This window comes from Microcaecilia unicolor, chromosome 6 (genome assembly GCF_901765095.1).
Source record: "Microcaecilia unicolor chromosome 6, aMicUni1.1, whole genome shotgun sequence".
NCBI lineage: Eukaryota > Metazoa > Chordata > Amphibia > Gymnophiona > Siphonopidae > Microcaecilia > Microcaecilia unicolor.
Genome location: NC_044036.1, coordinates 39173765 through 39199387, shown reverse-complemented (window position 1 = coordinate 39199387; position 25623 = coordinate 39173765). Strand labels below are relative to the sequence as shown.

At 44.5% G+C, this 25623-nt stretch overlaps 1 protein-coding gene across 9 annotated transcripts in view; it reads left to right on the top strand.

Moving 5' to 3' along the window:
* The window catches only part of DOCK7 (dedicator of cytokinesis 7), a 279528-nt gene that overhangs the window by 156078 nt on the left and 97827 nt on the right, over positions 1-25623 (top strand). For 5 of the 9 annotated variants that reach the window (XM_030206639.1, XM_030206638.1, XM_030206637.1 and 2 more), the window contains exons 19-24: positions 787-873; positions 5270-5501; positions 12575-12739; positions 13411-13580; positions 19595-19684; positions 23899-23994. In XM_030206639.1, coding sequence (XP_030062499.1) covers positions 787-873; positions 5270-5501; positions 12575-12739; positions 13411-13580; positions 19595-19684; positions 23899-23994 — 840 coding nt within the window. Of the gene's footprint in view, positions 1-786; positions 874-5269; positions 5502-12574; positions 12740-13410; positions 13581-16821; positions 16915-19594; positions 19685-23898; positions 23995-25623 lie in introns of all 9 variants that reach the window. The other 4 variants (XM_030206645.1, XM_030206644.1, XM_030206640.1 and 1 more) reach the window with 2 other exon arrangements.

Here is a 25623-nt window from a genome sequence, read left to right as displayed (position 1 = left end):
AATTTTTTCTCACAATGGAATCTGAGAAGGGAACTTGTGCTATGTATGATCAGATGGTTTGCGTTTACAGTAATGTTCTTATATTGTTATCTTGTGTCAATAAAGATGATTAAAAAAACAAAAATCTCCTCTTAAACTCCGCTCCCTTCCTCCACCTCCTCTCTTCCCCTCCAACCCTTCTGGAGCTTCTAACCCACTCCCCCCCCCCCCCCCCCCCCCCCCCCCCCCCGGGCAAATACTACCTTTCCCATCACATCAGGGCCCATGTCCTGATATGTAGTCTCTTTTCTTCTCAATTCACACGTAATTTTGGTGACAAATTTTGATCTTGCAGTGCACTGGATGCAGATAAAGAAATAGGAAATGAGATGGCTTCTGCCTGAAGCTTTTGTTATTAATATGGACCAATAAAACAAGAATTTGGAGTCCCTGCTAAACCATTAAGTTGTTTCAAAGAAACAAAGTAGTGGTGGTGGGCCGTGGCATCAGATATTCCCTTCCCAGCAACTTCCTTATTCATTTGTCCCAAAGATAGAACAGCTGAGCTAGTTTATTTAAATGTTGATCTTTGTTACCAGTTTCATTCCTTTCACTGTTGCATGATGATAAGTTTTTCATAGGGAATTTCAGACAGTATAAATGTACAAAACAATATGCTGGATAACTCACCTGCCAAAATGTAATTCAATGAACATAATTGGTTAAAATGCAGAAATGTTGCAGACTTTCAGTATATTTCAGTCATGTCACATTTGTGGTGGTGATTATTTCAATACACATTGACAGGTTGCCCTTCCTGGGATGAAGTGGGTGGATAATCATAAAGGTGTTTTCAATGTAGAAGTTGTTGCTGTTTCAACTGTCCATACACAGGTTGGTACTAAAGTTAATTATACTAATAACTATTAATGGGATTTTACACTAAATATTTCTAAGCCAAATTGTATTGGAGTGGAGGAGTGGCCTAGTGGTTAGGGTGGTGGACTTTGGTCCTGAGGAACTGAGTTCGATTCCCACTTCAAGCACAGGCAGCTCCTTGTGACTCTGGGCAAGTCACTTAACCCTCCATTGCCCCATGTAAGCCGCATTGAGCCTGCCATGAGTGAGGAAAGCGCAGGGTACAAATGTAACAAAAATAAAATAGATACTATTGGAGAATTCTACATGGAATGTTGCTACTATTGAGATTCTGTTGCTACTATTGGAGATTCTACATGGAATGTTGCTATTCCACTAGCAACATTCCATGTAGAAGCCTGCGCGGCCACATTGGTGATCTGCAAGGACCGACTTCTACATGGAATGTCCATGTAGAATCTCAAATAGTAGCAACAGTGGAGGAGTGGCCTAGTGGTTAGGGTGATGGACTTTGGTCCTGAGGAACTGAGTTCGATTCCCACTTCAAGCACAGGCAGCTCCTTGTGACTCTGGGCAAGTCACTTAACCCTCCATTGCCCCATGTAAGCCGCATTGAGCCTGCCATGAGTGGGAAAGCGCGGGGTACAAATGTAACGAAAATAAATATAATGAAACATTATGTAAAAACTCAAGATATTAATTTTTGGCTAGGAAAACATAATCCAAGGAAAATAAAAACTTAGTAGTGATGCTTCAGTTTACATTTGCACTATTTTGCCTCTGTGAGGTAGTTTTTCCAAAGCTCTTTTATACCTGGAATGGAGAAGTAGGAAGAGAAGGAGTAGCCTAGTGGTTTCAACAGCAAACTAAGAACCAGGGAATTCGGGGTTCAAATCCTCCTCATCCCACTGTTGCTTTTGCAAGGTTAAGTTACAAGTTTTACTTGTTACCCCAGTCATGGGTAGAACCTTCTAAGCAGTTTACATAATAAAAACTAAGATGTCCATATTCAGTCAGAGAGAAGCAAGAAAATTAACCATTATAGTACAGGAAATAAGCAGATGTGAGAGATCTATATTCCTCCGTTTCCTTCTCTGTCCTTTACATCAGTAATGTGCTGCAGGGCATGTTAGCTAATTGGTGAGGCAGGGAAAAGCATTGTAAAATAAGTTTTGAGTTGGGCCTTAAATTTATCAAAAGATGGTTCTAAATGCAGAGAGGGGGAGGGCATGTCAGTGTTGGTCTGCTGATGCTAAAAATAGTTGTTCTAACGAAATCAAATACAATCTGCCGAAAAGAAGGTACAAATTGATTCTGAGAGGAGGATCGCAGAGCACGAGAAGGTACATAAGGTATTAGTAGCCATGAGAGGTATAAAGGGAGGCCACTGTGATTATAATTTATGAACGAGAGTCAAAATTTTGAAGGTGATTCTTTGGACACCCAGGAGCTGGTGTTCCTCTCTAAGCAGAGGAGTTATGTGGTCATTTTTCTTACAGCCCGTGAGTAATTTTAATTGTAATATTTTGTATAAGTTGCAGTCATCTGAGATTTTTAATATGATGACCGTGAAGTCAGGCATTGCAGTACTCTAAAGAACTAATGACCAAGGTATGGATCAGAGTTTGAAGGGCAGTTCAGTTGAGCAAAGGTCGAATTGAGCGAATTAGGTGCAACTTAAAAAGAGAACATTGAACCACAGAGAAGACGTGCATAGTGAAGGTCAGGCCTGGATCTACAATCACTCGTAAGATTTTTACCTATTGCACAAGAGGGAGTGGAATCCTTGCTATGCATAATGGAAAAGAAGTAGCTGTGTGGCCTAATCTATGAAAGAGAAGTGCATTTGATTTATCGGGGTTCAGCGTCAGTTTATTGGTAATCATCTAATCTAAGATAACTTTAATCTTATTGAGAGCCTGGATTGCATGGGAGTCAGATGTCCAAACAGGAGATGATTTGTTTGTCATTGGCATATTCAAATTGTCTAAGTCCAAGAGATTGAATCAGGATCAATAACGGAGATGAAGAATATATTGAGCAATGTGGGTGCCAAATAGCTCTTTGTGGGACCCCACAGGTAAATATAAAAGGTTGTGATTGTTCTCGCAGCTGTTCAACAATAAGTACATAAGTATTGCCATACTGGGAAAGACAGTTTTATCCTGAGGCCTAGGGCAAATTTACACTCCATGCCCTCAAATTCAGCTTAGATTGTTAGTGCACTCGGACAAAAAAATAACTTACATACCTGCTTGTGACCGACGTACAGCTTGGATCTGGAAAAGGTAAATTATTATCTTGCATCAAAATCCCAGTTTATGTGAGTGAGAAAAAAATTACCCACACTCACCCTGGCTAAAAGTGCGCCTGGGCTTCCACAATGCATGTACTTTTTGTGGTCTTAAAAAGAGGTGTCCTTGGAGCATGTTTAAATTAGGGAAGTAAAATGGTATGCACACCTGATACTTTCAAAAGTGCATGTGATATTGCTCAGCCAGAATTAGTAAGAGCAACAGTTAAATCTGGAGCTCACCCAGGATAGCAAAAAAAAAAAATGTTGTGTGCTGAACATCTCCAGATTTTATTTTTCTTTAGCTGTCTCAGGAGCCCTTTTACTAAGCCACGTAGGCGCCTATGCGCACCCAACGCACATCAATTTGGAGTTACCGCGCGGCTACCGCGTGGCCCGGTCAGTAATTTTGTTTTTTTACGTGTGTTCGCTACGCACGCCAGAAAATAATTTTTATTTTCTGGTGCGTGGCAAAAACCGGGCGGTAATCATCATTCTACACGTGTAGATGATTACTGCATGGTTACCTGTGTGAGAACTTACCACTGTCAATGGCTGGCGGTAAGGTCTCAGACCCAAAATGGACACACGCCAATGTTTATTTTGCCGCACTTCCATTTTCTGCAAAAATTTAAAAAAAATGCCTTTTTTACAGGCGCACTGAAAATGAATCTGCGTCTGCCCTTAACACGAGTCTGCACTAGTGCAGCCCATTTTTTGGCTCACTTTAGTGACCCCTCAGTAGTTTAGCAGATGAAAGGCGGTGGGGTGTAAGCCAGCCTAACCAGCATTCTTATCCTCTAATGTATCAAGCAGCAATTAACTTAGGCAGTAAGTAGTTATATACACCAAGATTCTATACAGGGTGCCCAAAATTGGGTGTGAATCCCAGACTGGTGCCCAAAATAGTTAATGGGCTCTTAATTGGCACTGATTATTATTTGAGCGCTGATCTGGCTTCTAAATTGTAGCACACAAATTCAAAAGTGGAGCATGGCCATGGGACTGGTATGGGCGGGTTGGGGGCATTCATAAAAGATGCACGCAGTATTACAGAATAGCGGCGATCTGCGCCCAACTTGCACGCCAGGAGTTTTACCAAGTGCCAGCTGGCGTAAGTCCTCACACCCAAAGTTGAGTGCGGAATTCATCTCGGAATGCCCTTTATAGAATAACGAGCATGTTATAATGCCGTTGTATCGCTCCATGGTGAGACCGCATCTTGAGTATTTTGTTCAGTTCTGGCCGCCGCACCTCAAAAAAGATATAAAGGAATTGGAGAAGGTGCAGAGAAGGGCGACAAAAATGGTAAAAGGGATGGGAGGACTTCCCTATGAGGAAAGGCTAAGGCGTTTAGGGCTCTTCAGCTTGGGGAAGAGGCGGCTGAGGGGGTGATATGATAGAAGTCTACAAGATAATGAACGGAGTAGAGCGGACAGATGTGAAGCGTTTGTTTACACTTTCAAAAAATAATAGAACCAGGGGACATAAGATGAAGCTAGAATGTGGTAGATTTAAAACAAATAGGAGGAAGGTTTTCTTTACTCAGCGCGTAGTTAGACTCTGGAACTCGCTGCCGGAGAATGTAGTGACAGCAGTTGGCCTTGTTGAGTTTAAAGGGGATTTGGGCAGATTCCTGAAGGAAAAGTCCATTGACCATTATTAATTTAAATTTTTTGTTTTGTTTTTGGGTTTTTGCCAGGTTCTTGAGGCCTGGATTGGCCACTGTCGGAGACAGGATGGCTGGGTTTGATAGACCCTTGGTCTTTTCCCAGTATGGCGGTGCTTATGTACTTATGATTTTTATCGGTGCCTTTATTTCAGCGCCATTTACAGGATTTTCCCAGTTGTGCTGTACCTGAGAAGTTGTCCCTCTAAGAAGTAATTGCTGATCTGTAGTGTCTTACCATTAAATGTAGGGTGGAATAATATGACAGATATTCTAATTCTTAAAATGGTATACTTGTCATGCTGTGAGGGGGATGTCTTCATGTATGTAGGATTAATATGTTTCCTTTAAACACTTTGTTGCCGCCATTAAATTTAAATATCCAGATTGCAGGAAAGCTACATTTTTAAAAAAATATTCTAGTTCAGTGTGATTCTGTTTGTGTTTAGGATCCATACCTTGACAAATTCTTTGCCCTTGTTCATGCTCTGGATGAGCACATGTTCCCAGTTCGAATTGGAGACATGAGGATTATGGAAAACAACTTGGAAAACGAACTGAAGAGCAGCATTTCTGCGTTGAACTCGTCTCAGTTGGAGCCAGTGGTGCGATTTCTACATCTCCTGCTTGATAAACTGATCCTTCTAGTAGTAAGGCCTCCTGTCATCGCAGGCCAAATAGGTAATTTTCATCTTGGTGGGGGGGGGGGGGGGGGGGGCAGGAATGGCCTGAGAGGAGTATAAGTTTATAGAGAGAGTTTAAGTATACAAATGTCATCATCACTTGATATGAATCCCCAAAAGTATATAAATGTTATATTACAGTTCAGTATACTTTTTCAGATTCTTTCTTAAAAATGCAATTAGAAAACTATTCTACTCTTTCAATATTAAAGAAGAATTATGGAAATATTTTTTTAAAAGTGATTTAAAAGTAAGAGATCAAAAAAAAATCTTGATTTGTGTAAGTCTTCATATCCTCTGTCATAGCAAACTCAATTACATTCCAAAAATTGCCTTAAGGTTCAAAATAGGTTAAATAGATCTTCCTGACGATTCCAGCAGTTTCCGGTGCATGAACTAAATTTGAAGCAAAGGTTTAAAAGTACAGAGATGCTGAAAGGAGTCACTAGCAGATGATCAAGAGCCCCACGCTGTTCCAAACAGTGCTCTAAAAATAGCGCTGGAACAGCACGGGGCGTTATTGGACCTATGATCAGAGATAATGACATACTAATTTAAACACGCAATTCTCTCTGATCATAGGGAAGAAGTGCGGGAGGATTGTGCCCGAGCTTGTGCTCAGGCACAATCCTCCCACACTTGTTTGACAGGTTTCCGGGCCGTGCAAAGGCAGCATGCTTACATTGCTAACGCTGCCGGCAGTCTAGAAGATAGAAAGGCTGCAGCGGGAGCGCAGTGGAGAGGAGGTGGAGTGACACTGGAGCTTGCGGGGGGGGGGGGGGGGGGAGAGTGCGACACAGGGACCCAGTGGCGAGGGAGAGCGAGCGAGCGACACCGGACTTGTAGGGAGGGAGGGAGGAAGTGAAAAAAGTAGGCGTCCGTTTTACCGCGGGTGCAGAGGTTATTACCGATCTGGTGGGGTGGGGAAATAACCTCTGTTTGCACCCATGGTAAAGCTTAGAAATTTTCTCCCATTCCTGCGGTTTTATTGCGATTACCCACTCCCGTGCCATTCTCTAACGGTATATCAAATTCATTACCCTTCTTTTTTAAAATGTAGTCTGCCTTACCAGTTCTAAGCAAAATGTGTTAATTTTGGTTGCTAAATCAAATGATTCCAGTCCAGACTATAGTGAGAAATGTACGTAGGAATATTAAAGGAAAACATGAAGTACATGTTTCAGAAGTGCCTTTAAATCTGTGAGTCCAATATTCAAAGCCTTTTAACCAAATAGGAGATAATTCTATAACTGTGCAGCTATATATAGGTGCATATTCTATAAAAGAAAGTAGGTAAGTACTTTTCTTTATAGAATACTAGTATAACTGGCTATATACACGTGTATACTTAGACTAGCTGTAGATCTGGTGTAAGTGTGTGCGTGAAACTTGGAGTTCTTTATAGAAATGTGCATAAGGATGAGGACCACGAAAATCTGCAGGAGTCCGTGGTATTGGTGACAAAAGATCCATTTATGATGGGGTAGGGATGGAAAGGAATTGAATGGGGATAGAATGAGGGTGAATCCAAACTGATTGGGGGGACTGGTGGAGATGGGGACCAAACTGTGTCACTTCAACAAACACACACTTCTACAATATTATTCTGTATCAGAAGGATTGCCTCAAATTTATAAAGTGGAGAAAAAGGACTTGTGGAAAAGGAGACACACCTGATTCTAAGGCAAGCCTTCATTAGATAGGTGGCTTACGTATACCCAAAATAGTCCTTCATATAGCAAAAACCATTTACCGATACAGAATAGAGTCAGGAAATTATATTAAAAATTCTTAGTTGCCACATCAACATTTTCACATAGTACTTACCTTGGAATGATAGTGTCTCTACGATCCCAGTATGATCCAGTATAGCCACACATATCCCGACAGGGGGTTCCCTGTTTTGCCACTCCAAGCTGCTTCAGGGGAAAAAAATGTATTTTGTATCCAATCCAAGACAGCAAAAATAAAAATGCAACTTACAAATGGCTTTCCAGCATGGGGCACTATCGGCAGAAGATACCACAAGTACGCCTAGATTTAAAATCCGGTGTCCGACGTCACGATCTCTACTTGTCACAGGCTTTCCATTCTATTGCCATATTCAACCATTTGGGAGTCACAGATAGCAAGGAAAAAATCCATCACTGTTTATTCTGCGTCATTGGACAAGCTATGTCCCCATACACACCTCTAGTGTCATCTCGGTGGAACAGCGAGAACATTATGGACTTTGATATTTAAGAAAACAGCTTACTTATCCATACTTGCTTGTTTGCGTACATTTTTTTTTACTTGCGTAGGGGCCCTTTTTTTTACTAAGCCACGTAAGTGTCTACATGCGCCCAACACGCGCCAAAATGGAGTTACCGCCTGACTACTGTGTGGCTGTTGCGGTAATTTCATTTTTGGCGCATGTCCAATATGTGCATCTGAAAAATATATTTTTATTTTAGGGGGCACGTAACGGACGCACGCCAAGTGGCATTTGGCGTACGTAGATCATTACCGCCTGGCTACCACGTGAGTCTTTAGCACTAGGTCAATGGCTGGCGGTAAGGTCTCAGTCCCAAAATGGTTGCGTGGCAAATTTTCATTTTGCCGCACGTCCATTTTTAGGGGGAAAAAAGGCCTTTTTTATAGGCATGCTAAAAAATGGATCAGCACGCGCCCAAAACCCACGCCTACACTACCACAAGCCATTTTTCAGCGCTCCTTTGTAAAAGGACCCCTTAGTATTAATAATTAAAACTAGCCATTAAGCCCGTTAAAATGGGCGAGATTTTTGTTTTTAACAATGTAGTGGAACAGCCGAAGAAAAATGAGAGTTGGATGTCTAGCATTTCTTCTCTCTCCCTTCCCATCCATCCATGTGCATCTCCTTCTTCTGTGTTCCCGCCCCTTCATCCATGTCCAGAATTTCTTCTGTCTCCCCTCCATCCATGTGCATCTCCTTCCTGTCTTCCCTTCCCTCCCCTCCATCCATATTCAACAATTCTCCTCTCTCCCTGCCGTCCCCTCCATCCATCCATGTGCAGCAACCCTCTTCTCTCCCCTGACCTGCCCTCCCCTCCATCCATCCATGTGCAGCAACCCTCTTCTCTCCCCTGGCCTCCCGTCCCCTCCATCCATCCATGTGCAGCAACCCTCTTCTCTCCCCTGACCTGCCCTCCCCTCCATCCATCCATGTGCAGCAACCCTCTTCTCTCCCCTGACCTCCCGTCCCCTCCATACATCCATGTCCAGCAACCCTCTTCTCTCCCCTGGCCTCCCGTCCCCTCCATCCACCCATGTCCACCAACCCTCCTCTCTCCCCTACCCTCCCCCCATGTCCAGCAACCGCCCTAACTCCCCTGCCCTCCCCTCCATCCACCCATGCCCAGCAACCCTTCTCTCTCCCCTGCCCTCCCCCATGTCCAGCAACCGTTCTCTCTCCCCTGCCCTCCTCTCCATCCACCCATGCCCAGCAACCCTCCTCTCTCCCCTGCCCTCCCCCCATGTCCAGTAATCATCCTCTCTCCCCCCTTCCATCCTCTCCCCTCCATCCACCCATGTCCAGCAACCCTCCTCTCCCCCTTCCCTCCCCTGCCCCCGTGTCCATCAACTCTCCTCTCCTTTCCCCCTCCCCTGCCCCAGTATCCATCAACTCTCCTCTGCTTTTGTTACCTCCTGTGAGTCCTCTCGTTAGCTCGCCTCCAGCGCAGCGTTCCTTTCCCTCTCTGTTCCGTCCTCTGACATCATTACGTCTTGACGTGGGGGCGGGACAGAGAGGGAAGTCTCTACTGCGCATTTGCGGGTGAGTCGGTCACCTCTCGTTTATATAGTTAGATGTTTTTCTTCAGTTTCAAGATCACTCAAATGTGGGAAAGAAAACTGTGAAAATGGTGAGGGGATGGTATCAATGCGATGGGGGATGAGGATGGGGACCAGTTTATGTTTCTATACACACCTCTAGTTCTCTATGGGGCACATTTACTAAGGTGCAGCATGCCTATCGTGTGATGTGCTAAGGTGTCCCGCGGTAGAGTTCTACTTAGCACACGCTAATCCCGTGCTGAAAAATATTTATATTTCAGTATGGGAGGTGTGCCCATGGGTGTTGAGTGAGTAGGCGTGCCTGCGCTAATCGGGTAGCGTGGGCACATTACCAAGCGTTACCCGATTAGCGCAGGAGCCCTTATCACCTCCTAAATAGGTGGTGGTAAGGGCTCCCGTGGTAATGTCCAGGGTGCTGATGGAGAAATTAGCATGTGTAAAAGAATATAACCATATAAATGAAAAAAAGATTCTTTGTATTCGTTTCTAAGCAATGAAAATATATTGGTTAATAATAACACAGGAAGAAAAAAGCCTCAAGAAGCTCCCAACTAGCAGCTGAAAAAGCAGGGCTTTATCATTGGCAAAAAACCTCCCCAATAAATTGCAAATAGTCTAATTTCAATAGCAAAAATTGTTAAAAAAAAACAGCTTTAAATATTTAGCTGTGGAGTCTCTTTTTCTTCCAGCTATGCAAAAATATCAGACCGTGACCAAGGGTGGCCAGCGTTTCCTTAGTTGCCGCAGGGTCAGTCAGTCAGACAATCTGCAGGGAAAAGAGAAACATGGAGGGGCATAATTGAACAGAAACGCCTATCTCCATGGGCGTTTATCTCCGAGAACGGGTCCGTGAAGGGGCGGACCGAATCGTATTTTCGAAAAAACATGGACGTTTATCTTTTTTTGAGCTGGGCGTTTTTGTTTTTCAGCGATAATGGAAACCGAAAACGCCCAGCTCAAAAACGAATAACTCCAAGACATTTATTCGTGGGAGGGGCCAGGATTCGTACTGCACCAGTCCACCTCACATGCCAGGACACCAACCGGGCACCCTAGGGGGCACTTTTACAAAAAAAAAAAAAAGGTAAAACAGCTCCCAGGTGCATAGCACCCTTCCCTTGGGTGTTGAGCCCCCCAAATCCCCCCCCAAATCCCCCTCAAAACCCACTGCCCACAAGTCTACACCATTACTATAGCCCTAAGGGGTGAAGGGGGGCACCTACACGTGGGTACAGTGGGTTTGGGGGGCGGTTTGGAGGGCTCCCATTTACCAGCACAAGTGTAACAGGTGGGGGGGGGGGGGATGAGCCTGGGTCCACCTGCCTGAAGTCCACTGCTCCAGTGACCTGCATACTGCTGCCAGGGAGGTGGGTATGACATTTGAGGGTGAAAATAAAAAGTTGGGAAACGGCATATTTTGTGGTGGGAGGGGGTTCGTGACCACTGGGGGAGTCAGGGGAGGTCATCCCCGATTCCCTCCAGTGGTCATCTGGTCATTTAGGGCACTTTTTGGGGCCTTATTCGTGGAAAAACAGGGTCCAGGAAAAGTGCCCTAAATTCTCGCTAAAAACGCATATTTTTTTTCCATTATCGGCGAAAGGCGCCCATCTCTGATCGGCAGATAACCACGCCCCAGTTCCGCCTTCACCACGCCTTCGACACGCCCCCATCAACGTTGTCCGCATCCGCGACGGAGTGCAGTTGAAAACGTCCAAATTCGGCTTTTGATTATACCGCTTTATTCGTTTTTGGGAGATAAACGTCTATCTCCCGATTTGGGTCACAATATAGGCGTTTTTCTCTTTCGATTATAAGCAGGATAGCATCATGCAGTCCATAATCATGTGATATTTACGTCCATTCATCGTTGCTTACTTAGACTCCGTTCAAAAACTTTTTCCTCCCTGTTTATTATTAGCCAATATAATTTCATTGCTTAGAAACATATAGAAAGAATCTTTTTCATTTATATGGTTGAAATTATCATGTGGCCAATACAAAAAAAAAAAGCAACCATTTTACTGACACTCTAAATGTGGCCACAGTGCAGGCCACCTCTTAGCACACATTAGTAAAAGGATCCTTATGTTATATGTGTAATTTTGTGCCCTGTTCATGCTCTGCCAAGACTCTACCTGCCTGTACACCCACCTGCAACTCTGTGCTATTTAAGATATACACGTAGTTACAGAATAGCACTTAGGCACTCAGACGGCATGTACAGACATATGTGCCAGTATTCTCAACATCTGTGAGTGTAAACGAGCCTGTAAATATTAGCACCTGTTCTATAGAATTATTGCAGTAATGGCTTATCCATCACTGGCTATAGATATTCAGTGACACTGTCCCTACAAACTGCCTTGGCACTTGGGTAGTACCAGGGCCGTGGTGAATGAGGCAAGGGGTAGCCGATAGTTAACCAGAAAATGGTGATATTCAGACCACAATCGGGATAGCTGCCCAGTTAAAAGGATAGAAAAACTGTTGCCCTTACTTATCCTGGAGCCCTTTTACTAAGGTGCGCCAAAAAATGGGCTGTGCTAGTGTATGTGCGGGTTTTGGGCACGCGCAGATCCATTTTTCAGTGTGCCAGTAAAAAAACGGCCTTAAAAATTTTTTTTGCCCAAAATGGACATGTGGCAAATAAAAATTGGTGCATCCGTTTTGGGTCTGACACCTTTACCGCTAGCCATTGGAGTTAGCGGTATGGTCTCATGCGGTAATCGTCTGAGCGCACAGAATGACGATTACCGCCTGCTTTCTGCCGTGCACTGGAAAATAAAAATTATTTTCCGGCAAGCGTAGCGGACGGGTGTCAAAAATGAAATTACCACAAGGGCCATGCGGCAGCTGGGCAGTAATTCCAAATTGATGCGCATTGGGTGCGCGAAGGCTCCTATGTGGCTTAGGCAAAGGGCCCCCCCCCCCCCCACGTTGTTATCTGGGGTACTGCTGGTTCTGACTGCACTGCATGGATATTCAGAGCCTGCTAGATCCAGAAACTAGCACTTGAATATCCATGTTTGTTTTTAGCTGCCACAGCCAGCATTTACAAACCATGCTGACTCGGGCAGCTAAAAGTTGTTCTGATTATTTATAAGGAATTTCAGATTCTTATCCTCCCCCCCCCCCACCCCCCCCCATTTCCCATATTCTTTTCAAGAACGGATATAGATGCTTTCCTATTAAGCTGTCAGCATTTGAGACAACCTCTGTGACTGTACTAATAAAATACCCAATCTTTATCTTTAGTTAACCTAGGTCAAGCGTCTTTTGAGGCCATGGCATCAATCGTGAACAGACTCCACAAAAACTTGGAAGGAAGCCAAGACCAGCATGGCAGAAACAACCTTTTAGCATCGTATATTTATTATGTTTTTCGGCTGCCAAATTCAGATCCCAATTCTCCATCTCCAGGTAGCCTTATTTTGCTTCAAATGCTCAAACTTTGAGTGTCGTTACATTTGCTTGGATTCAAGAAAATCCAGATAAGAAATCACAGCTCAGCTGCAGATACTCCCTAAATCTATTTGTGTACCACTTGAATGTATTTTCAACATTGGTGTTTGTATGGTGGGTTAAAAAAAATTTGGGGGGGGGCGGCTAACATGTAATTTTTGCAGCAAAATTGGAGCCAACTTCTACTGGGGCTGTGGCACAATGGTCTTTACTCACAACTTCTATTTTTTTCCTTCTCCCAATCTACCCTAGCCATTCTAGTGACAGTTGTCAGCCAGTGTCCCAGACTATGGCTTCTGTGCACATACCGAGTCTGGCCAATAGGTGTCACTATGCCTAGAGGTGCGTTAGTGTTTTTAACGTGTGCTAAGCATTAGTGCACACTAACCTTGTAGATGCCCATAATATTCCTAGCGCACCTTATTAATCAGGGCCCCTTGTTAATTAGTTATTAGGATTTATTTATCACCTTTTTGAAGAATGCATTTTCTTAATGCTACTGGTTCACATGGTTGTGTTTACCGATCTTTTTTTTTTTTTTGCTTAGATCTTTTTACAAAGGGCTTGTTTTCTATAACATCGTTTAATTTGTAGTTACAGAAAGTGCTGCTTTTGTATAATAATTGCAGGACCTGGAGGTTTGGGGGGTTCAATGCATTATGCTACAATGGCTAGAACAGCTGCCCGACCCGCCAGCCTTAACTTAATTCGTTCAAGGAGCCTCAGCAACAGTAACCCTGACATCTCTGGGACTCCAGCTTCACCAGATGATGAAGTGCGGTCTATCATAGGAGGCAAGGTAAGCCAGCAACTTGAGTTTCAAGTGGCGTTTTCCTCTGTTGATCTTCAACAATGAAGCATGTCTCCTGGATTCATCCAGTTTTAAGTTATTTGCTGATGCATACTGAGAACCAGGGGCGTATCTGCGTGGGGCCTCAGGGGCCTGGGCCCCCGCAGATTTCGCCCTGGACCCCCCCTACCGCTGCCAACCCTCCCCCTCCGTTGCTCGCCTACCTTCGCTGGCGGGGGACCCCAACCCCCGCCAGCCGAGGTCCGCGTCCTCCTGCCGCTGCCGGCTGCCTTTAAAGAATTCCGTCAGCTGGCGGGGGACCCCCAACCCCCGCCAGCCAAGCCGAGGTCCTTTCATTTTTCCACTGAAGCTGGCGCCGACGAAAGTTTCTTTTGAGTCTGACGTCGCTGCACGTTGTACGTGCAGGACGTCAGACTCAGAAACAGCTTCATTCTGTTTCTGAGTCTGACGTCCTGCACGTACAACGTGCAGCGACGTCAGACTCAAAAGAAACTTTCGTCGGCGCCAGCTTCAGTGGAAAAATGAAAGGACCTCGGCTTGGCTGGCGGGGGTTGGGGGTCCCCCGCCAGCTGACGGAATTCTTTAAAGGCAGCCGGCAGCGGCAGGAGGAATTGGACCTCGGCTGGCGGGGGTTGGGGTCCCCCGCCAGCGAAGGTAGGCGAGCAACGGAGGGGGAGGGTTGGCAATGGCAGCGGCTGGGGGGAGGGGGATCGGCAATGGCGGCGGGGGGGGGGGGGCTATAATGTGCCCCCTCACTCTGGCCCTGGCCCCCCCTACCGCCGCAGTTCAGATACGCCCCTGCTGAGAACCACTGTCAAAAGTATTAAATTTTGCTTGAAAGATGGCATTTTTTTTTTAACACACTAGAGGCAAATGTAAGCAGTGTTGCTGCCTGGTTGGAGTGAAGTACTGACCTATCAGAAGAGTTTACTTGGGGACACACACGAATGTGAGACATTTGACAGGACCAATGTTAATATTCCCTCCAAGGCTCCTTAGAGATTAATTATATGGTTGTTGAAATTAACAATATGAACTGGGTTCTGTTGGACTTGTGAGCTTATAAAGTGGAAATAAAGATATTATAGTAAATTAAGTGCTTTGTTTATGTTATGAAATGATTGCTGAAAATAGTTGTTTTTTATTTTCCACTGCTTGAAGTCTGTATAAAAGAGCGATCATTCTGAATGCTGTTGTAATTCTTACATCTGATCAGGAATTGCAACTATTCTGTGATTGGTTGTGTGTGTGTGGTTTTTTTCTTTGTTTTGTTTTTGGTTGGCTGCAAAGACAACAGGAAAACACAGTGCTATGTTCTTTTCCCTGCCATGTGTCCTAGGATCTTCTGATTTTTATTTTCCTTTGGGGGGGGGGGGGTAAGGACAGGAATAGATAAAGCATATATAATATCTTGTCAGTACTGGTAGAAGTTCAGCTAGTTGGGAAAAAAAAATAAGTTACCTAATGTGGATTATTTCTTTAAACAGCCCTTGACCTCTCTGAAATGCCTGAAAGAGTTGCAAAAGAAATGTTTACAGGATGTGTAGCATGCAGGCTGAATTGGAAAAAAAAAAGATTTTCTTGAAGATATTTCTCAACCCGTGTAACGCCCATGTTTTAAATTTGTGCATGCATCTGACTGTGTGCTGTTCTATAAGGCAGGGCACCTAACTCCCACACAGGCTCATTTTCGAAAGAGAAGGACGCCCATCTTTCGACACAAATCGGAAGATGGGCGTCCTTCTCACAGGGTCATCCAAATCGGTATAATCGAAAGCCGATTTTGGATGTCCCCAACTGCTTTCCGTCGCAGGTACGGCCAAAGTTCAAGGGGGCGTAGCGAAGGCGGGACTTGGGCGTGCCTAACACATGGACGTCCTCGACCCATAATGGGAAAAAAAGTGCGTCCCTGACGAGCACTTGGACGACTTTACTTGGTCCTGTTTTTCTTATGACCAAGGCACAAAAAGGTGGCCGAAATGACCAGAGGACCACTGGAGAGAATCGGGAATGACCTCCCCTTACTTCCCCAGTGGTCACTAACCCCCTCCCACCCTCAAAAAACATCTTTAAAAATATGTCCTGCCAGCCTCAGATGTCATACTCAGGTCCATGACAGCAGTATGCAAGTTCCTGGAGCAGTTTTAGTGGGTGCAGTGCACTTCAGGCAGGCAGATCCAGGCCCATCCCCCTCCCTCCCTCCCTACCGTACGTTTGTGGAGGAAACAGCGAGCCCTCTAAAACCCACCAGAAACCCACTGTACCCACATCTAGGTGCCCCCCTTCACCTGTAAGGGCTATGGTAGTGGTGTTCAGTTGTGGGTAGTGGGTTTTAGGGGGGGTTGGGGGGCTCAGCCCACAAGGTAAGGGAGCTATGTTCCTGGGAGCATTTTATGAAGTCCACTGCAGTGCCCCCTAGGGTGCCCGGTTGGTGTCCTGGCATGTCAGGGGACTAGTGCACTACAAATGCTGGCTCCTCCCACGACCAAAGGGCTTGCATTTGGTTGTTTCTGAGATGGGCGTCTTTGGTTTCCATTATCGCCGAAAATCAGAAACGACCAAGTCTAGGGACAACCATCTCTAAGGACAACCTAAATTTCAAGATTTGGGCCTCCCTGACCGTATTGTTGAAACGAAAGATGGACGTCCCATCTGGTTCCGATAATACGGGTTTCCCCACCCTTCCATCGAGATGTTTTGCGAGGACGTCCTCAACAAAACTTGGGTGTCCCTTTCGATTATGCCCCTCATAGTGTTTATCTCAAAAAGGAACGTGGCCGTGGGTATGTGAGGGGTATTCCAAAACATTACTTGCGTAGTTATAGAATACTGGGTCAGTGCCTCCAACTTGGGTGCCAGCATTTACACCAGGTTTCAGCAGGTGTAAGTCTGGCGCCTAATGTTTGGGTGTGGGAATTGGCCTGAAGCGCAATTCTTTATAGAGTGCACACCCTTTATAGACTTGCACTTAGCGCCTGTCTCTTTCGGTGCCCAATTGTGAACGTGATTTATGGAATTCCACCCCCCCAGGTGTGTACATGCAAGGTGAACTTTCTATTTTACCGTCCTGAATTGAAGTTTCTTTTAACATTACTTTGTATGATGTTTGTGCGCCTCCAAATGTGCAGTTTCAAGGACAGCGGTTCTTGTAAAGAGTGACACCCGTGTAACCGCGTGCAACATGTAATCTTTCTTTTCCTTTTCCAACTGCCTTCTGTGACATGGCCAGGGTTTAGACCGCTCGAATTCCTGGGTAAACACTGCGGGTCCAAATGATGCCCAGTGGGGATCCAGCCCCAGTTCAAGTGCTGACCCTGTGCAGGTGGTGTCTACATGAAGGTTTTTATATATACATGCATTATTACCCCCACACCATTGTGGCCTTTTAATTTATAAAGCCTCTATCTACTAAGGTGCACCAGAGTTTTGTGATTTGACATGCTTTAGGTCCAAAACCTTTGAAGTAACTATTGGAGGACATTCCCAGTCCTTGAGGAGGGCTGCCGTGAAGTTACTGCAAAGCAAAGTTCTCTACTGCACCGAGTTACCTGCTGCATTAGCAGTTTATGTGTGGCGATGGCCTCTGCTTTAATTGCAAGGTGCACTCTCTGCTTATTACATGCACCAAAATGGTTGATTTTCTGCATTAGCCGTTTAACATGCGAATTACAATGTGCTAATAGCATGGCTCCGGGTGAGCCCATACTAATTGCCATGTTAAATACGGAGCCATGCTGTTAGGTCATGCTAATTGTCATGTTAAACCGTCAACGCAGCTTAGTAAATAGGGGCCTAAATAACAATTATGATGATGCAAACGCTTGCATTTCAATTTGAAATTTTTGTTTCTGAACTAGTGCCAAAGTATCAGCATGTTGTTGTCTCCACGATGCATGAGAAGTAAGAGAATGCCATCAGCCTTTATCCCTTGTGCTTCCATTTCAGTCACCGCTGCTTTGTCAGGCTGAGATAAATGTAACTCTTGCACCATTGGTTTTTGCTTTACAGAGGATGGGGGGGGGGGGGGGGGGGGAGGGAGGTTATAATGAAATACATCACCATGTACAGGTTCACACTTTTTTTTAACTTTTCCATGTTTGCTTTGTGTTTAATCGTTAACCATTGAATCCATTTTCACCAAGTATTTTCTGTGATTTTTGTCTCAACACTTGTTTCACATTGGGCACCCGAGTGCTGGAACAATCTTTGGGAATCCACATCGTCTCTGGATAAAAGGGACAGAAGCAACTACCCGCTGCACAATATGTATTTTTATACTGTGCGCACTGCTGCAAAGTGAGAAATTCGTTGGCATTAACAGCAACAGTTAGGGATCTCTTCTTTTCTCCTGCTTTGTCTCCTGTGTTTCCCTTAGCTTTCCTCTTGAAGTTGTCTGATGTTACCTGTTTGAAACGGCAGTGCCCTGCAGAAACATTTCTAGCTAATTCAGCTGGCTCTTGAAAAAGAGGCGAGGCCTTCACTAACGAGGGAGAAGTTATCAAGGTGCGGTAAAAAGTGGGCTTTTGCTGCACCTTCATTTCCTGCGGGAGTTATTAAGGCCTGCTGTATCTCAGTACTGCAAGTTTCTGACTCCCATGTTAAATAATAGTGCCTGCTTGTGAGCCACCTCATAAGCAGCATTACCTCCTGGGAGCATTGGGCTGCCAAGCTGTGACCCGATGCTCCAGGACCTTCTCCTAAAACAGTGGGCACCCATTGTTAAAAAGTGGTGGCCGTAGGTTCCCCCCCCCCCCCCACTCCAGGCACAAAGCCCTTTTTGGGCTCCTCCCAATAATCCCCACCCACTTTGTGCTGCCTACAACCAGATTCTGCAACCCTAAGTGGCCCCTCCCCCAATGTCTGATTCCCCTATTTCCATATGTTCCCTTCCCCCAAATTAACCAACCCGTCCCCCCCAGACCTATCTGAGTGTAAATCCCTGGTGTCTAGTGGTGCAGGAAGGAGCTATCCACAGTCACTCCTGCCCTCGCTAGTGCCTTCTTCCAAAATAGTGCCAATGACCCTTAATGGGGATTATGCTTCCTTAACAAACAAAAACTGGAAGGCAAAAACTCCACAAGGAAGTCCAAGCAAAGTAAGACAGTAGAGAAAGAAAAGCACATGCACAGGGGTGTGCAATCACATAAAAGTCCTTTATCTGGATTAATCTGGGGCTCTTCAGCTTGGAGAAAAGGCGGCTGAGGGGAGATATGATAAGAGGTCTATAAGATAATGAGTGGAATGGAACGGGTTGACGTGGAGCATCTGTTTACGCTTTCCAAAAATACTAGGACAAGGAGGGGGTATGCAATGAAGCTGCAGTGTAGTAAATTTAAAACGAATCGGAGGACGTTTTTCTTCACTCAACGCGTGGTTAGATTCTGGAATTCGTTGCCGGAGAAGGTGGTTGGGGCGGTTGGCTTAGCGGAGTTCAAAAAAAAGGTTAGACGGCTTCCTGGAGGAAATGGACATAGAATGTTATTGAATGGACGTAGGAATAATCCACTGTTTCTGGGATTTTGCGGGATGAAATGCTTGTTCTTTTGTCTGCTGTCGGAGACAGGGAGCTGGGCTCGATGGACCCTTGGTCTGTCCCAGCATGGCGATGCTTATGTCTTATATAGTAAAGGACTTTTATGTGATTGCACACCCCCTGTGCATGTGTTTTTCTTTCTGCACTGTTTGACTTTGCTTGGACTCGCTTGTAGAATTTTTGTCTTCCAGTTTTTGTTTGACGTTTCCATATACGTGACCCCCTAGGGATAGGACTGCTCACGAGTTTCAGACTTTGCAGCATGAAAAAAAAATAAGTATTTTCATTCAAGTTTCAAATTTTGCTAGCTTTAGCTAACAGCTTTCTGAGGAGAGGGGGAGGATGATAATGTAGGGATTTGGCTAAGCTGTTGAACAGTATTCTGTAACTGTGTAATGTCCTTGAACTGTAAACTCATCCACATTAGATTTTAATGTGCTGTCATGGTTCATTCATCTTCACTCCATAGGCTACGGATCGAAGTTGTAACCGTATGTCTTCGCACACTGAGACGCCCAGTTTCTTACAAACATTAACAGGACGCTTACCAACTAAAAAGGTAGATTTCAGCAGAGTGTTACTGGTTGAGGTTGGGGGAACAGGGAAGGTGGGGAAAAAACTGTGTTTAACCCCCCCCCCCCCCCCCCCAAAAAAAAATAAATAAATAAAATTCTAATTTGTTTATTGGCTAAATTGAAATGATTTTTAGGCATAGCAAATCCTACCATCTTGATAAAAAGACAGAAACTTGTCTTGTATCCATTTTGTACATCTCACCCATCACAGCAGCTTTTGCTGGAGTGGCATTTCAAAACAGCTGGACTGATGCCGGCTGTATTGAAAAAAAAACTCAGCAGTGAGTGCCTAGCACTATTCATTGTAGTATGCATAATTTTCAACTAAAAGTGGAAAACTTATTATAAACAACTGATTAGTTCTGTAATTCTAGAATTGTCAGCTTGTTTCAGCTTGGTGACTGACCTTTTCACTTTACAAAGTCCTGTTGGAAAAAAGCATTTTGATAAGAGGCTGTCCAATACATAAGGCCCCGATGCTCAAGAGTAAACGCGAGTGTTAGAGGCCATTAGCGCCGTACTAGCGGCCACATTTACTTGCACAGAATGTTCAGAAGGGTCTAGTGCAGGAAACAATAAGCACGTAGGCCCTCCTGCACCTGGGTACGTGCTCTATTCTAGCACTCTCCTCCCAGCGACTGGGTCCTGCTTGCCTCTGGGCTAGTCTTCCACTCTCAGGTTATTCCCTGGTGATTTCTAGGACACTGGGACCACACTCCAGGGGTCCCACAACTCCCAGAAATCACCCACAGACCCAAAAACACAAACCAGGATTCTTAGTCAGTCCAGGACAGCAGAGTCAATAAAATAAAAAAGGTTTATTGTCTCAGAACTTGAACAATGAACAGAAAAAGGTGAACTCAGCAAACAGTAGCAGGTAACTGAATGTGGATCGATTATAAAACTAAACATTTGTTTACTACCTGGGGAGGTCAGGAAATATAGCTGTTCACAGGTTATATCATGTAGCTGCTCACAGGGTCTCAGTATATAGATCTTTCTCGCTCTCTCTGCTCTCTGGCTGAGACTGGGGAAAATCCAGTACCTTCAGGCTAGATGTGAAATCCAGGGCCAATCAGAGCTCAGGGCATCAATTTTGAAAGTAGCTGCCCAATGGAACTGCAGATTGCCTTTCCATAAGGTGAAACTGGAAGAGAGAAAGAGTCTTTTTCTGCAACTTTAAAACTCAGAACAAGTGCCATCTGCTGGACAATTAGACGAAATACACTTCATGAAATAATACAGTTTTCAGGCTCAGAAACCCACTGTTTCGCCACAGCCCGAAACAAAACTGCCTTACCACTGCAAAAATAACGCAAGGTCAGAGCAAGCATTAGGGTGTTGAAAGAGAGGATTTTTCATGCTTCTCATGATTCGTTCTGCAAAATCTGCTGGTTTTGATTGCTTTTGGAAGCAGTAAGATGCCTATGCAAGCTCTTAAGCACCTAGTTATGAGAAACAGCAGACCCAAGTGAAAGCACACATTGGTGTCTGTTTCCTGTGTCTAAATATAAGCGTCCAAGCAAAAATAAAAATTTTAAATGCCTATATTCAGGCCGCAGAAAACAGACATCAGTGTGCCAATGAAGCTAATGCGTGCTTCATGTTTGGGTTTTTTACCAGGTGCATGCGCACAGGAGCCAAGCTTACCACAGAACTCTTCTGCGCATGTGGCAGCACAGTCCTCCTGCGCCAAAGCATGGTGGTCCTGCAGAACTCAATGCACAGTGCTATGAGCGTGCCTAAATTTCCATCTCATTAGCGTTGAGCAATTAGAATATTGATCTTCTGCACTGTTCCAGCGGTATTTTTACGGCACTATTCAGAGTGGTGCCAGAGTTTTGAGCATCGGGGCCTCAGTGATGGAGGTTCTTTATTGCTGTCTCAAGGCATTGTCCATCAGTGATACAACTTAGCTGATCAAAAAAAAAAAAAAATCTGTTTTCACTTAAATTTGGGCACAGTAACCTCTCCAAAGTGGAAAACGGGAAACTTTTGTCTTTGTGAGCAGATCAAACATAATCAGATATGATGCCAAATACTAGTGCATTTTATTGGAAGTGTAGTTAAGTAAAGTGAACAAAAACTACTTACTACTTCCATATAATATATGCAAGACTGACTTAAAAAAAAACTTTTTTTTAACCTTTTTTTTTTTTTTAATTACTTTGGGCTTTCAGCTCAATTTGAACTGACTTCTACTGAGCTATGGCACCGTGAGCAGTAACGTACCAAGGGGGGGGGGGGGGGGTGGTGGGGGCGGTCCGCCCCGGGTGCACGCTGCTGGGGGAGTGCTGCACGCCGGTCAGCGTCATTGGTTTCCATGCTCCCTCTGCCCCGGAACAGGAAGTAACCTGTTCCGGGGCAGAAGGAGCATGGAAACCAACGACGCTGACTGGCGCGTGGCACCCCCCCAGCGGCGTGCACCCCGGGGGGGGGGGTTCTTTTGCCGGGGCTGGGGGGGGTCGCGCTGCACAGGGGGGAGGGGCGCTGCGCATCGGCCATCTGCCCCGGGTGTCAGCGCCCCTCGGAATGCCACTGACCGTGAGCCGTCATTTACTACTACGTGGGGTTTATCCTCTACTTTTAAAACCTCCCAGTTATTATGGCAACAGAAGCCTGGTGCATGTGTACCCTCAATTCAACGACCTGAGGAGCAGAGTTCTGGCCTGGGAATTCATCCCAGCCCTTTTTTGGGGGGCATTGAACTCCACTGAGCTACTGTATCAGCCCTGGCCGAGTTGCATTACAAATTTCTCAATAATTCTTAATTAAATACATCTGCTACCAGTGGTAAAGCCATATCAGATTTTTTGTCAGAGCCCCAAGTTAACAAGCATGAACAGTATGCAGTGCAGATGTTTACAGTGCCTCCAATTCTCCTCTCATTGCTCTGTGCTCATTCCACTAACTGACTGAGCCCAACTCCAAAATGGAGGGACCACGGCCCACCCAATTCCATCCATAGCTGTTCCTCTGTCTGCTGCTATAGTTTATATCCGTGAATTTTGTGACCAGAACCCCATAATTGTGGTGAAATAAAATTTTGCAGCACCCCCCCCCCCCAGCGGAGGTGCAGAATAATGATGCACATATGGAGATACGAAACACAGGTTTTGTGACCGCATTTGGGGTCCTCACCCACAGTTTGATAATTTCTGCTTTATATGTTATAGATAGATATAACAAAAAGGGAATACTGCAATTAGCAAAAAAAAAAAAAAAAAAAGAAGATTGAGCTGTCTGTCCCAGACATTTATTTATTGCATTTATATCCCACATTTTCCCACCTATTTGCAGGCTCAATGTGGCTTACAATACATCATGAGTAATGGAAATATAATAGAAAATAGACATTTAGTGTTACAGAAACTTTTTGGCAACATGATAATGCAACAAGATATGCAGAAGTGCTTGGTCATTCTGCAATCATATCAAGTTGAACTGAACGCTTGGCACAAATTCTGCAGCCTGCTTGGTCATAGAATCAAACACGCCCCCCCCCCCCTCCCTCCCCTACTGGAACCGGATTCCTACATCGGAGGATAGTCTCCATCCAGGAGGAAGAGCAAAATGTGCAAATCAAAGCATTAACTGATGGGTGTGATTAGTGATCAGCTCTTCCTTTGCATATTAGATGTATGACGAATTATATGCAATTATGCAAATATGCATAAAAGCATTTCTGTTTGATAAATTTTAAGAATGTTTCTTTAGATGTTTTTCTTGTACTAGGAGAGTCTTCTTTTAAACTTTCTTGAACCTCAAACTGGGATTAGTGCGGTATACAAGCTTTAGATCAGATCAGATTATAAATGCCAGAGGGGCCTTGCTGAATAAACACTTTTTTTTCCCCTGTGGGCACAGAATAAGAAGACCTTCAGAATTAAACATGAGACATTTTTAAAATAAAGGGCTCCTTTTCATCTTGGGTTACCTGAAGGCATAGATGAACATTTTAGAGGAAACATCCCATTGTCTGGCACTTTCTTTAATCACACCACCATAAACTGTACAGCTTTCATTCACAGTTCTTATGTGTGCTTTTTATTTTCTTTCATTGTCTGCATTTTCCTTATCTTCCTCCCTCTGCCTCATGTATTGCTGTAAAAAAAAAAATATATATATATATATATAGTTGGTTGTATAAAAATTGCTGCTTGTTATGGGGATTAATTTTGGATTTGGTCTTGGTTAGCTTCTCCATGAAGAGCTGGCCCTGCAGTGGGTGGTATGCAGTGGGAGCGTCCGTGAGGCATCCTTACAACAGGGATGGTTTTTCTTTGAGTTGATGGTGAGTGTACCCAAATTTGATTAAAATGTATTTAAAGTGTATGTTTTATCTGCTTCAAAACTGTTCTCTTTTCTCGGCACTTTGCTGTCCTACTAAGATCAGACAGGAGAAGAAGGAGCACCCAATTTTTGGAAAAACTGGGCTAGGCGCAAATATGATTAGCAGCCAATTCAGTCCTTTGGGCGCCCTTGTGCTTTTGTTTGATAGCTTTATAGAAATTATTACTGTTCAGCACTTGGTTTCAGCACCAATAACCTCAAATCGGGGCTGGTGTTTGGGAGGCGGGGCTAGTGCTGGGCAAGACTTCTATGGTCTGTGCCCTGAAAATGGCAGATACAAATCAAGGTAAGGTATATACAAAAAGTAGTACATATGAGTTTATCTTGTTGGGCAGACTGGATGGACCGTGCAGGTCTTTTTCTGCCATCATCTACTATGTTACTATTTAAATCAAAGGTGATAAATACTTTTTTTGCTCCCAGAACCCTAACAATGTTGTCATGGAACTTCAGCATATCCACTATTGTACATTAGATTTTTTTTTTATACCTGACAGCTACGTAACTGTAAATAGTGCAATCTACCAAGTGTAAAGTAAAAAATTAACTTATAAATATATAAATCCACTATTTCTGTGACCGTAGTGCCTAAATGTAAGTGCCGTTTCTGCACTAAGGGGTCCTTTACAAAACAGCGGTAAGCCCAACGCGGGCTTACCACTCGCTAAAAGGATAGTACTGCCGGGCTACCACAGCAGCTGTTCATACTTCCCACCGCCAGCACGCGTCATATCTGATGCTACAAAAATATTTTTGTATTTTAGTTTACCTCTCGCTCTTCCGGAACTACTGCTGACCCAACATGGCCACTGTAGATAGGCCCACCCCGAGCATGCACCATTTCCGGGGGGAAAAAGAAAACCCCTGTAAATAGCTTGCGCGGTGATATCCCGGCGTTAATCGGGCATTGTTACGCACTGCCCAGTTACTGCAGGGTTATTGAGGGAGCCCTTACCGCCACCTCAGTGGCTGGTAGTAAGGGCTCCCTGCCACATGGCCATGTGGTAACAAGTTATCTCACCGCTTGGCCATTTTATGGGGGGGGGGGGGGGGCTTTTACCGGCTGTGGAAAAAAAAACAGCTTTGGCGCGCAGGAAAAATGGCACTTGCCACTTGCACAGGGCCCTTTTTCCCTGCAGCTTGGTAAAAGGATCCCTAAGCGACACCATACAGCCTCGTAAGCTTGAGTATTTGGATAATTTTGTCAGACGGAATAACTGGAGATTTCTTAATTTTATTTATTTATTTATTTTTGGTACATTTATACCCCACATTTTCCCACTAGAGCGAGCACAATGTGGCTTACAATGTTACAAAAGGTTACAATATAAGGAGTGTAAATGACACAAAAGTCTGAAGGACGGGAAAGAACATGAGGGCATTACACGTTGGCTAGATGGGTATAGGTAAGATGAGGAAGGTGAAGACTGAGCGTTAATTGGGTGGATATGCTTTTTTCGAATAAAAATATTCTTAAGGATTTCTTGACTAGCTGGTGGTCATCAATCACTTTTAGATGCCTTGGTAGGATGTTCCAAGACTTTGGGCTGACGTAGGAGAAAGAAGATGA